Source organism: Leptidea sinapis, chromosome 2 (genome assembly GCF_905404315.1).
Source record: "Leptidea sinapis chromosome 2, ilLepSina1.1, whole genome shotgun sequence".
NCBI classification, from domain to species: domain Eukaryota; kingdom Metazoa; phylum Arthropoda; class Insecta; order Lepidoptera; family Pieridae; genus Leptidea; species Leptidea sinapis.
In genome coordinates, this window is record NC_066266.1 from 24,019,978 (window position 1) to 24,034,787 (window position 14,810).

The 14,810-nt window shown below is 32.5% G+C and overlaps 1 protein-coding gene across 1 annotated transcript in view; it reads right to left on the reverse strand.

Annotated features, from left to right (window-relative positions):
* The window catches only part of LOC126973880 (zinc finger protein 271-like), a 37,418-nt gene continuing 22,608 nt past the window's right edge, over positions 1–14,810 (reverse strand). Inside the window, exon 3 of the mRNA XM_050821243.1 lies at positions 1–1,783. Within this exon, the coding sequence (XP_050677200.1) occupies positions 826–1,783 (958 nt within the window). The 3' untranslated portion in view covers positions 1–825. The remainder of the gene's footprint in view (positions 1,784–14,810) is intronic.

Sequence of the window (14,810 nt, forward strand, 5' to 3'; positions counted from 1 at the left end):
ATTTATGAATATTATAGTTATTTATTGGAATGCTTATGAGTTTAGACCATTAGTATAAATGAATATATTAAAACAAATATTAGTTAAAAGTAAGTGTATAATTAGTGATATTATGAATTTCAATGATAATATTTTTATTATTATTAAGCTATTGCATAGCTTCTATCGCGGGCCTTGAGCGTGGAGACCGAATCCAGAAATTCCGTAACGAAAATAACCTAACACTTACTAGATGTATACAGATATTTCGCCGCGGTCATTACAGTTGCGGTGGAACAGCGGTTATCACGTATGCTTTATATGCAGGTTCGAGCCTGGGGTACATCTTGATTTTTTTTAATTTCTTTTTTTTTCCCCGTTGTCTCTCTGTAATCAAATCTTGCAAGTTAAATTTTACTCACTTCCCGTTTGCTTTTTTTAAAATTAATTTTATCAAAAAAAAATCTGCATAAATAAGATAAATAAATAATTATAATTGCATAAGTTGATGAAAAATGCTATGCAATAGCTTTACCGCGGCAGTCCTCGAGTGCCACTCGTCTTTTTTTACTTGTCAATATTTTATGAAGAATGATCATTATGACTTAAAATGGTATGAAAAATTCGATGATTGAAGTCGAAAAGTTATGTAACACAATGCACACCCATTCTATTGTGTATCTTCAAATCACGAGATCGATTGAAGCCCTTACCACATTCTTTACAATAATATGTCTCTGCAAAACATCAGAACGATTGAAGCTCTTACCACTTTATTTACAAGAATATGGCCTTTCAGCAGTTTGTTTTCTATTGTGACACTAAATTCTTATGTGCATTGAAACTTTAACCACACCCATTACAATAATATTGCAGTTCACCAGTGTGTATTCTATTGTGTCTCTTCAACTCACAAAATCGATTGAAACTCTTACCACACATATTACAAGCATGTGGCTTTTCACCAGTGTGTATTCTATTGTGTCTCTTCAATTCACCAGATCGATGGAAACTCTTACCACATAAATTACAAGAATATGGCCTCTCACCAGTATGTATTCTATGGTGTGATTGTAAATGGCCATATTGACAGAAGCTTTTACCACATATATCACAAGAATATGGCTTTTCACCAGTGTGTATTCGATTGTGTTTCTTCAAATCACCAGATTGACTGAAGCTCTTACCACATTCATAACACGAATATGGCTTCTCACCAGTATGTATTCTATAGTGTATTTGTAATTTGCCATTTTGACTGAAGCTTTTACCACATATATTACACGAATGAGACTCACCAGTATATAGCTTTTTACCAGTGTGTATTCGATTGTGTTTCTTCAAATCACCAGATTGATTGAAGCTCTTACCACAAATATTACAAGAATATGGTTTCTCACCGGTATGTATTCTATGGTGTGATTGTAAATGGCCATATTGACTGAATCTTTTACCACATAAATCACAAGAATATGGCTTTTCACCGGTGTGTATTCTATTGTGTCTCTTCAAATCCTCAGATCGATTGAAGCTCTTACCACATTCTTTACAAGAATATGGCTTTGCACCAGAATATATTCTGTTGTGTTTCTTCAAATTATGATGTTGATTGTGTTGTTGCATTAAGATTTCTTTTTTGTTTTTCTTTATATTATGCTTGATATATCCTTCAACTGTAAGATAAAATATATTATTGAGTATTTTACAAATTACAACAATTAGTTTTTGGAAAATATTACAGCTTAGCCCATTTTGATTTAGTGTGTTAGGTCTAACGGCAACTAACTCATTGAGTGTTGTTAGACTACAATATTTGCTTGTTCTTTATTTTTGCAAAAATTTTTTTTGTCCATTTATAGATTTTTAAATTTTCGATTTATGAATCTCTTCAATTGTATAATAATACAGTTACCTTAGGCTTAAATCATTGCTGCATGAAATTTTAAGATACCCAAATTACAAAATAACATACCACAAAAGTTCCATATCTGTTTGGGCTTATTGGAGTGTATAAATTTGAATCAATATATTATTTACCTTTGCCCAGACTTTTCTAAGCTATTTTGTTTTTACTAAAAGCTTACTATTACAACAAAATCTTACCATTATCATCCTCCAACCTCACTAAGTTTACTCTGAGCTGTTTAGTACAAAGCTGGTTGACTGATACATTACAGTCTGATTGTACTTGGGGCATCATATCTAACTGCCCATCCGCAGTCCAGCCTATAAATATTAAATATCAATGAATAAATGAAGACTCATCATTAATTCTTCAAAAGGAGGACAAACGATAGTGATCCTGAAGATGAGTGATAACCTGTGAATCACCGGAGCACTGCAGGCGTTTTAGAAAATTTTACCAGTGAGAGGCTATTTGCACAGGATGCCTGGTACCACAACGGCGCATTTTTCTGCCGGGAATCAGTAATGCTTTATTGTATTTCGGTGTATCGCCGTGAAATTACTGAGCAAATAAGACTTAACGTCTTATCACTCAAGGTGACGAGAGCAATTGTAGTTCCACTCATAATTTTTAGGTTTTTCAACAATCCTGAGTGGCACTGCATTGTAATGGGCTGGGCGTATCAATATCCATCAGCTGAACGTCCTGCTCGTCTCGTCCCTTACTGTCATAAAACAAAAAAATTGTACGCACTTCTTTTAAAGGTACCCACCGCGCTGCAACCTGGAAGAATGGTTTAAGCAGGTTACTCTCTGGTACCCGAGAGAAGACGAACGGCTCAGAGGACGGCCACCAAAACGATGGGAAGATGAAATATCATATATAGACATTAGGCCCATATTGGACCAGGGTTACTCTAGACCTCTCTCCAATTCTGTACTTTCGTACAGGAGAGAATTGGAGGAGGCCTTTGCTTATTTGTGTGTGTTCCTTTAATAGGCACTTCAAAGTCGGAGATATCGTTTAAATGTTTATGTTGAATTTGGAACCTCTAGCTACCGAATTTACATCTTTTAATACTTTAATTGTTTAATATTATTAAACAGTCAAGTTAGGGTAATTGGAAACAGACTTCGAAATAAATAAAGGCTATTTTTATTTATTTTATTTTTATTTTACTGTCCTACAAACATCGCACAAGGAAGCTCGTTCCACCATTTGTTTATACGTGAAGGAAGTTCCTTGAAAACCGCACTGTAGAGAAACTTTAAACATCCGAATGGTGGGGATGATGTCCTAATTTGTGTAATATCGTGGTGGAATTCGTAAGCAGGTTTACACTTAATTAACCACAAGCTTTTGCTCTTTTCAAATCAGAACTGAAACAAAGGTGGGTAAAAAGTCATTATAAAGAAGCAAATTTCCTAAAATACAACCAATCTTGGCTTGAAGGTACTTTCGAAATACCTGTTGTTGATACACAAAAAAGGCCAGGTCGGCCATCCAAGTCATTCAAAGACTCAAGTGAGAGGAGCAAAAGTCGAAAGACTGAAAAACTTCGTTCTAATTTTGAAAAGGATATCATAATCCATGCTGCAACAGTGGAACTGGGAAAATCTGGTAAAAAAGATGCATCAAATGTTTTAAAAGACATCACTAGTACTCCAACACAAGCAACTAAATATAAAAAGGCATTTTACTGTACGAAAACAAGTAAAAATCAAGCCTCCTCCTTAACATTATTGGTTTAAGTGGTTAAAGTTCTGGGTTCTAGTTAATAATAACATCCTGGCATCATTTGTGTTGCTAGATACTGAAGAGACAGAAGAGATGGAAAGGATAATCATGAGTTTGAAAACACGTTAGAACCTGTGTTAACTAGGGGGCACACAATCTGGGCATGGTAAGAGAAATACTATCCGGCCCACTCAAATTCTTTATGTCCTAAATAGAACTCACATAACAGTTTTCATTCTAAACTGTACTTGCAGCATAGAACTCTGACACCATGTGATGGTTGACAGTATCTTTCCACAGCCTTTTCTTATGCATTATGAGCCAGGGTGTCATTCCCCATGTGTAGCAGCAGCAGTGCCGTTGCAGTAACCAAGAGCAGCTTTCGACCAAACCCGGAACTTGGGTGTTCCAGTAGGGTAAAAGTGCTCACCTATATTGAAGACTTGTATACTTATTGGACGGACAATTTGCTGCTTATTAATCTGGGAAGCACGGTTATATTCTCTCTTTAATACTAAGCAGGTTTGATACTTTGTGCCAAGATCTGATAGGCCTGTTTTTTGCATTCCACTGCTGCTTTCACATTGAACGAAGGCTGTGATCTGCCATAGATCAGTACTACAGAGCTTCGTATGATAATATCCATGTCCTGACATTATACCATCAAAAGAGAACGAAACAAACCCTACCCCAAGTTTATATACACATAGAAGTGGACACATCTTAACTTGTATATGTTTTTATCAATGAGAATAAGGGACAAGACAAGCAGCACATTCAGCTGATGGTAATTGATACACTCTGCGCATTACAAATGCATTGAAAAACCCAAAAATACTGAGTGGCACAACAATAGCGCTTGTCACCTTGAGACATAAGATGTTAAGTCTCATTTGCCCAGAAATTTCACTAGCTGCGGCGCGCTTCAGACCGAAACACATTAATGTTTACACATTACTGCTTCATGGCAGAAAAAGGCGCCGTTATGAGTAACACAATGATCTAGCCCGCATCCTGAGCAAAGGAGCCTCCCACTGGTAAAATAAATAGTAATTAATTAAAAATTTAATTTTATAATGATTCCATACATGTACTGCACCTGATTCCATACAATGCCGTATGACAACATTCTGTCCTATGAACCCTGTGATATTGCTAAAGCAAACTAGCTAAGATGTATCACAAAATATATAATTGTATAGTCATTACCTGGTGACTCATGCTGTACAATATCTATTAATTCGTCTTTACATTCTTGTTTGATAAATATGTTGTTGTAAGTGTCAGGCACAGACATTATATTCCTATGAGAGTCCACATTAGTAAGCATTTTAGGCAGTGCCAATAAATCTGAAAATTGTAACTAATTTTTAATATTATTAATGTATACTGACCCAGCAAAATGTTGTATTGGAACATAAAGTAATAAAAAAATTAAATAATTAATTATTTTTGAATAGATTCTTAGACCTACCAAATCATGATATTAAAATAGGTGTTGCTAGTAGAAAATTTAAAGTTGTATGTATTTTTTAATGCTGAACCATAATAAAATAAAATTTTAAAAATATGTCAAAAAAATTTAATAAAATATTTAGGTGTTTAGCCCTTACCCTTATCATTTAGGGGTATGAAAAATAGATGTTGGCCTCAGACCTACCCTATATGCACACAAAATCTCATAGAAACCGCTTCGCTTAGAAGCCATTTCATAGGAGAGAATTGTATATATCAGATTTAAAACTCTGTGGTGAAGTAGGTTGAACTATTGTCACTGAACAGCCCCATCATTGTACACCCAGTTTGATACTCATGAGCCATACCAATGGTTTTCCAATATGTATGTTTATGCAACGCTACAGAGGATTGGAAATGCTCTTATAAACACTCGGGTATTATCATAAAGTATATGAAATGTGGATCACATAGCATCAGGTGATCTGTATGACTGGTAATTTGTTCTTTTATTCCAAAAAATAAATAAATTCACTTATTATTGGGAAACATCTTGATTTAGAAATCATATTCTATGAGACATTATACAAAATGTGCTCAATTTCCTGCCCTTTCTTGTTTTCATCCTTCTATCTCCTGCTTAAAATATTGCTAAATACATAACCAATAATTTCTACTTAAATATTGAAAAAACACCTTTTTTTTAATTTCAATAACAATTGTTAATGTTATCCTACAACTATTAGCCTTAGAGATGGAAAGAGAAGAAGGGGATAACCACAAAGAAAACGGAGGGATAATCTATTACTCTTACACAAGGGTAGAACAGAAAAGCTAGAGATACATGGTATTCTATAAAAGGCCTTTTAGAATAATATGGCTTGTATTAAAACAATCTCACCGTATCAAAGAAGTCAGACATTTTTATGATAGACACAACTAAAAAATTCACCAGACCATAACATATGAAAAAAGACACAAATATAGATAAAATGTAAACAATTAACAAATCTAATAATTTATAAATAAATTTTGGTTACAATGTATAACAGCTAATTTAAATCTAAGTAATTATATATAATTAAAATTTAAGAATTTGTCTATATGTTGTTGATAAAGACTGAAACAAGAGACAAAATTGAAAACATTCTGAAATTACCTGCTATAACCTGTTCCGTGTCCTCCTGTTTGATGTATATTATGTGATTATCCATCTTCAAGGTGTAAGCCACACACTTATAGTCCAGACTCCAGGTAAATCACTATAATATCACCTTTTATATTTATTAATAATAATTTGTTGATAATATTGAAAAAAGGTTTTTTAGTATGTAATATTTATATATAAAAAATAGACGATGGCTAAGCATTAGGTTATAGTAGGTCTCTCTCTCTAATAATCTCGAATTAGGGGTGAGACGTATTTATCGTCACAGGTATTAAAATATCACCGGTTGTCACTGTGACAAGATATCAAAAATAACAGTGACAAGTATTAGGAGTATTTTGTAACAACTAGTATTTTAGTAACAACTGTTACTGAACAAGTATTTAATAACAGCTAGTATTTTAGTAGCAACTGATATTTGAGTAATACCTGTTATTGAACAAATAATTAGGAGTATTTAGTAGGTATTTTTTAACAGTATTTTGATACAGCTATAATTGTGTGATTTGTAGGTCTGTTATATTATTTTTAATTCAATAGGTAATAAAATAGTTATGGTTCAACTATTCTTTTAAAATATGTGGGATAAGAAAAACCCTGTTTACTTTTATTGTTAACTGAATATTTTTCTTTTAGACACATTTGTAAATAATAGATACATTACTTTCATACATTTATTTAACATACTATTGTTTAGATAAGATAGGTGGGTACCTAATTAAAATATTGAAGTAAATTTCAAATGGAAGACCCTGTCTCTGATATCATTTTTTGTAATCGTATTTATTCACAGTTATATTGTGCCTACAAGCAGGAAAATACGGCTCACCTCTTCGAAATAAAAAACCTATATTGGTAATTTGATAGTACCTACTGAATAATATATTTTTATAATGTTTATTTCTACTTTATTGTTGAATTATTCGTATGATAAGGGCACATTTTAATTGTGTACTAGGTAAGGATCACTGTTTAAGCATAGGTAGTATTGAAACATTATGAATACGAAAGTATAATGATTATTTTTATTACATCAAAACTATAAAAATAATTAATAGGTCTGTACAGCTTTACCAAAACAGAACTTGTGAAATTCGAAGTTACCACAAGAGAAAGTTCTATGTAATACGTATAGATGGCGCTAACAAGTAACACCAAACAACGAAAAATATACGCCTCACTACAGTAGCTAGCATAGCATATCACAGATAGTATTAAAATAACAACTAGTATTTTGTAACAGGTATTTGTCACTGTTACTTTTGAGTCCCAGTCACCGTCATACCTAGTATTGCATTTTGCCTAGTACGTCTCAACTCTAACTCGAATATGTATGGCATTGCTGATTGCACTAAAAATAATGGCGGCAAACGATCTCTCGCTCTAACATATATTCGACTCTTTTGTCTGTTTCGGTTTGAGAGTCATGTGACATGTCATTCATTCAAAATAAAAGTGACTGTTAACAATTTTTGTTAGGAATTTTCATTTTCTTTTACTTTATTCGTGTATTATCCAGGGTAATATGCTTATTTATTTATATAATAAATGCGTAAGATTTTCTAAACAATACCATGTAATAAAAAATGTGTAAAATATGTGGTTTAAAATCTGGGTGGTCAGATGGGACTAAGAGAATTTTCATGGCTAAATTCTTTTTGGATAAAGAAAAGTAAGGCACTTATGAACAAATAATAAGCTAATAAAAAATGCTTTAAGTGATTTAAAGTGATAAAGTATTGATTTAATTCATCTAGAATAAAAATGATAATATTATAATCTATCGTGTTTGACACTTTTTTATCGATTGTCGATATTTCATTTTATTTATACTAAATGATTAACAAGCCTAATTATTAGAAACGCATTTAGGAAGGTGTAATCGCATTTAGTTAGTAATTAGTATTGATTTCAGTCGCACGTGGGTCTCCTTGCGTGCAGGACGTATTTAAGTTTTGTTTTGTCTTCCCGCATAAAAAAGTAGGGGTTGCGATATTAAACAAGTGAATTTTAAATCTTGATAATGAATTTCCTGTTGCAATATATTTTAGTGTTACGACCAATCTTTCTTAGGCACTAATACTGTCTCGTAGGATAATATACTGTTTTTAATAAACGGTTTCAAGATTTAATAATATGTTAAACGATCTCGATTGCATTCGTAAATTATTTCTAAAGTCTGCTGGTTCTAAAACACCCATAATATTCATGTTGGCTAACTTTTCGCGCAGCAATAAATATTCTTACTGAATTTAGATGACAAAATTTAGTCAAGTGTAATAACCGCATTATGGCTAGCCCACTGACCTTTATAAATACCACTGCACATGCTGTTCCTTAAGTTTGATAGATTTTTTTTGTGCCTATTTGAAGCGCCACTTGAGAGCGTCCAGTGAACTGTTTTTGACGTAACATACAAATGGATGCGAAGGAACGTACAATACTCTGAAGTATTTTTGCATTTTGAATTAATTTCGTTAGTTTTCCGTATAATTTAAACTTCACGAATCAACGTAATAAAGTCTACATTTTTTTTTGGAAATAGTTTTCCACCATCTATCGATATTTGCTGAGGTTGTCATCACTAGTTTTAGTAGCGCAGACTTCCGCTACATAGCCAACAGCGCCAAAATGGCGAATGTCAAACAGGCACAAAAGCACTTTGACAGCCGCCAGTCCAGTGGTATTTATAGTAGAGGTCTGTGGGCTAGCCGTTTCCACTTTCCATTCATTGACGTCTGGCGATGTGACATAAGCCAGACCCATACTTACATTTTTAAAAATCGTTTCTTTGGTGGTCTCCGCGAGACGAGTGCCATAACAAAACGAGAATAGAATCGAAACGACCTTATGTCAAAAGGTTAAATTTCGTATTATCGTAACAAAAATTGACAGTTCAGGTCCGATTATGATGAATGTGCGTTCCTATTTAGGGAAATCGTATGATACGTATTCTCAAAACAGAATTCAACGTCAATTGTTGGGAGATGGTATTCTGCAAAATTTTTACGTTTGATTGAGTTTACGATATAAAACATCATTTAATATAGCATAGATAACCCATTTAATCGTAGTACAAATATTTTAGATTTGGTAGTACAGTGTTAGTAAATTCGAGCGAACTTGACATTCAAATGACGTTCACCTCCGATTCAGTTAACATACTAAGGAAATGATAGAAGAATACGAATCTAGAGCGAAACTTGGATAGGATCGAAACTCAACGATTTTGAAATTACGTGAATAGCACCGCAGGCCGTCATAGTCTATCTCGTGTATCTAGGGAAATATGTAGATAATAGGTACAATACAGTGATATTGACTGGTTTGTTTCTTACAGTTTAAACCAAAGGTTTAAAATAATACTTAGGGACCTTTGGTTTAAACTTTCAGGTTAAACTAAAAAGTAAAAGTACTCTGTGACTTACAGTTTTACCTGTCGTGTTATTGATGCGATTTTAAAATCGTAGACGTTAAGTACAGACCCTATCCATGTTTCGTATTCTCCTATAATTTCCCAAGAACGTTAACTCAATTGGAGCCGCACGGCACGCTCGCATGACAAGCTCGCACGGAGTTACCAATATTTTTCTAAAAATCTAAAATATTTCTGAACGAAGAGGTTAAATTCTCTCAATATTAACGCTATCGATAACTTTATTACAAATGGAAAGGACAAGCGATATACAATTTAGGCTGAGATAGAATGGGCCAGAGCTATTGTTCTTGTATCTCTATCGCGTAGCCGATTTATTGTTTGTCCAAATGTCAACTTTGAGACAAATAAACAAATAGCTGTCATGTCATAGATTGGCGATTAGGTTGAGACTAGAATTTTTGGAATTTAATTGTTTTCAATCATATTTGGTGTGAAATAGGAATTCATATATAGTTATAAAAGTTAACAATATGATTGGGTGTAGAGTGTATTCCAAAGCGATAGTTAATGTAAAAAATCCAGTAGTTTCCACGCATAAGTTCTACTATTCAACTAACGTTTTTCATATAATCTGGAACAAGCTCGACTTAAATAAATTTTATATCAAATATTCTTTCCAAAAGTTTTGATTTTTGATCCATATTCACCTATTTTCATTTAATTTATCGTAATCAAAATAAACATAATATAAAACAGTGACAACGAGAATGTTGCCATAAAATAGACATATTTTTACCCATGTTATAGGGCTTTTCCTTAAATCATGTTTTTTTGGTCAATTTTATTGAAGCAGCATACAGCAGTATTAGTAGGTATTTATTTACAATGGTATTGTATGGAGTAAGAAAAAAAGAACGACCTTTGTTCGTTTTCCATAATAAGGGGCATGATAACTATATGAAATAAAATAATATTATATAAAATAAACAAAATTATTCTATTACAGGTTCCCTGTAGATCCAATAATAAAAAATAAATAATGGATAAATGCAACGGGACGAATAGATTTATGGGTACCAAGTATATATGCAAGAATTTGTTGAATTTAGTAATAATCGAAATGGAATCTTTAGGTAAATTTAAAAAATGCATAACTACTTTATATGAAATTTGTTTAAATTACGCAGTATCTAATATGTTATTTAACAATGAGCTAGCTTGTTTAAAAACAAAAGCGTCGACGTAGTTTTTATAAACAAACCCAAACACTTGAAGAGCAATAAATTATATTGTAACCCGAGTCGTTGCGTCATGCGGTGACCTTGATGTCGCTTGACGGTAATAGGCAATTTTTTCACCGCGCGGTTGGCCACTAGCTACCCCGGCAGAAGTTAAGTCCATTTTTATACGATACAAAGAGTCACAAAAAAACAAACGTCTCGTTGAAGATGCAGTTTCGTGGGAATTTATTCATGTAAGTGCTTCTTTGTAGTTTACAATAATTTTATTTTTATGCATTTTATAGTGATGGTATCAATAAGGGACGAGCCCAGCAGGACGTTCAGCTGATGGTAATTGATACGCCCTGCCCATTACAATGCCTTTATTAGGCAATTGTGAGTGTAGTTGTTTATAGTACGTCAATGTATTTTGTTTTTATAATTATATAATATGTATTAGATAAATAACATAATTTATAGTTATTCATACATATTTTTAAAACCATAGATTTATGAAATAAAATAAATACATGTGAATAAAAATAAGACAATATATTTCCTGATCGTTATTAGAGTTCCAACTGTATTATTAATACAATATTTTAATAGGCAATCGTGATTTATATGAAAATAATTTTGTAACATTTCTTAACTTTTGTTATGCTATGGTCACTTAATAAATATATAATTATCAGTACATGCTTTTCGTTATTATGTTTAATTAATTAAAATTCCCAATCATAGATAGGTACTGGTAATTTTTTAGCCATAATAATAATAATATGACAACACCTAATACTCCTGTCAAAACTATTGCTAAAGTTGTCAACTCAACCAATCGTCAAAATTTTGCAGAATATGCATCTCCCAACAATTGACGTACGATCCTGATAAGTGAATACGCATCATACGATTTCCCTAAATCGGAACGTTACTTCATCACAATCGGAACTGAACTGCAATTACTTTTATTACTTTATTCATTTTGTAACGTAGGGTCGCTTCTATCATAATCTCGTTTTGTTACGAGAATAGGGCTACAGGTTATAGTATTCGTATTCAGAGGACGTAAATACTACGTACTGAGGCGGGACTGATATGTAATAATAGAAATATAGTTTAGTATGAAACGTGAAGTGATTTTACATAAGTTTGAAATATAAATAATTACATGGCGATTCGCGATGAAATGTTATCCGGCAACGTTTGACAGCGAACAGTTACATAAAACGTAGTGGATTTCGGCTATCTCCGTTTATAAATATTTATTATATCCGTCATCTGTCAATCTACAAATGACTGCACTTTTCAAACAATCCCCAGAATCGCTTTTCTTAGCAAGGTTCGCTAGGCTGTTCTTATTAACTAATATGTCAAATGCGTTTTTTCCCAATTTGCAATTAAATTAACAATTCTTTTAAATTTCTTAAGACATTTGTTTTGTAAATTTTTGGGATCATTTTGTAAAAGCATATACATCGCCCAATAAAAGACTTTCTAACTCGACTTAACCGAGTAGTAGACATAACAAGTTTGTTTGTTCCTTATGTTTATATTATGATTGTCATAGTTTCTAGCAAATTCTTTAACGTGCTTATGAACAAATAGAACAATATCAAGAATTTATTAAGAAGCAACAGTCAAAATGTTTATTTACTCAAATTTTAGCATTTACTGATATTTATACACGGTGAAACTCTATGGGTATACTATGCTTTGAACCAGACATTCCTTAGGTCATCTTTAATGACTATGTGAAGTTAGAAATGAATTAGCATTATATTTTAATACAATATTTAAAGAGCTAAGGTTTCGCAACAACTATGCATCCCGCAGCCCTTATCAGCTGTTTTTCTGAACTCTCTTTGACCTAAAACAGATGAATAACGTAGATGTGACATAATATCAGATAATAGTAAAATGCCTACTATTCACTGCAGCTGTGAGGAAAATTATGTTCTCATTTTGCCATGAAGACGAAGTTGATTTGTATGTGCATTTTTTTGGCTGACATTGAAAATCATTCTAAAATTGTATTTACCTTAGTTATGTATTACCCAATAAAGATAGGTAATTCTAATCCAATTATGAAACTATGTAATGCATACATTTAGAATACATTGCGTAATACATTTGAATTGTGCTTTGAATCACGATATCTACTGCTCTGTGATTGGACACTGTGTGAAAGACATTATCCAATCACAATTACGCAATTTATCACATGTTTTTGTACATCGAATAGTCCACAAACTAACAAAGGAGATAGTTCAGTTAAAACCAATCTTTATTAATATGCCTTCTCCGGAATAACGCGGCAATGTGTGTGTGTAATTGCAGATTTTGGCAGAGTTTTGGGTGCAGTGGATTGCACCTATATTAAAATAAATTCACCAGGTTGGTACTTAAGTAATTTTATTGTAGCTTAGTGGTACAAGTTAAAGTACTTATTCCTTTTTTGTTTGTGTCGGGATTTCTAGACAGTTATTTATTTTTATTTAGATAGTTACACCAACAACACATCATTATAAAATTAAAATTTTAGCAAGTAGGTACACAAGGGATAGTACAATACGACATATCTTTACAGGTGTAAACAACATTTACAATAGTGCGAAAGGAATAACAAAGTTGAACAATTAACAATAATAAAATTAAAGAAATGAAGATTTTAACAAAAATGATGTAAAAAATGACTTAAATACATTTCTATTATAAAAAAAGAGGTTTATAAAATATATAACAATACAAGATTACAATAATTTACTTCTAATATTTATCTTACATAACCAAGATCTTAATATTTTATGCAGTCGGTTTTAAAATTATTGCTATTAAACAAATGAAAAATAGCTATAATACCATTTTTTGCAGTAAAATCGTTATACGAGCTCATAATATTCTGTTTAAGGGGGCGTTTTTACCTATATTAGTTCTGCTGATTGTTGGGCTGAAAATATTTTTGATAGGAATATATATCTTGGACTATTTCTAGGGACTGTAAGATTTATATTTTAAAGACGTTCTGGGGATATTCTTCTACCATGTATAATTTTATCTAAAGTTGACACATCAGTTATTTTTCGTCTTATCTCCAACGATTTCATATTGAAAGTCTTGTTTTATAGTCTGCACGATAGGGGCAGGTTTTGTCTTTAAAAGCTAGAAAGCGAGTAAAATTACGTTGAATACGCTCTAATCTTTCAATACGGACATTATATTGGGGATTCCAAACCGGTGAAACGTATTCAAGTGCACTTCGTACCAAAGCATTGTAAAGACACACAATTGCAAATGGATTTCTGAAATCTTTGCAAGTATGTTATCAATATGATTAATAAAATTTAGTTTTTTGTCTATAACTATACCAAGATCACGAACTAATGATGCCTGTTCCAAAGGAACATTATTAACGTCGCAAGATGATGCGCAGTCTCAGTTATTTTTTTTTCCGGATTAAGTATCACTTTATTTACATTACACCAGTTGCAAATATTATCCAGGTCAGTTTCAAGAAGTCTTATGTCATTCTGAGACTTAATTTCTTTATAAATTTTTAAGTCGTCTGCGAACATAGAACATTTGCTAGATGTTATTTGATCCAAAATATCATTAATAAAAGCGTTAAAAAGAACAGGACCAAGATGTGAGACCTGAGGAACGCCTGATTTAGGAAAAAAGGTATGTGAAGTGTAACCATTTGCAGCGACCCTCTGCCTTCTGTCTTTTGAATAAGATTGTAACAAATTTAATAGTTTACCATTACCATTCTATAGAATTTTAATTTTGAAAGAAGTATTTCACGGTTCACTTTATCAAAAGCGCTGGATAAATCTATGTATATGCAATCAATCTCAGCTTTGTTGTCTACACCCGAAGAAAGATCCGTTACATAACCTAGAAGGTTATTGTGAGTTGACCTGCGTCCACGGAAACCATGCTGTGCATTCGACATAACGTTCTCCA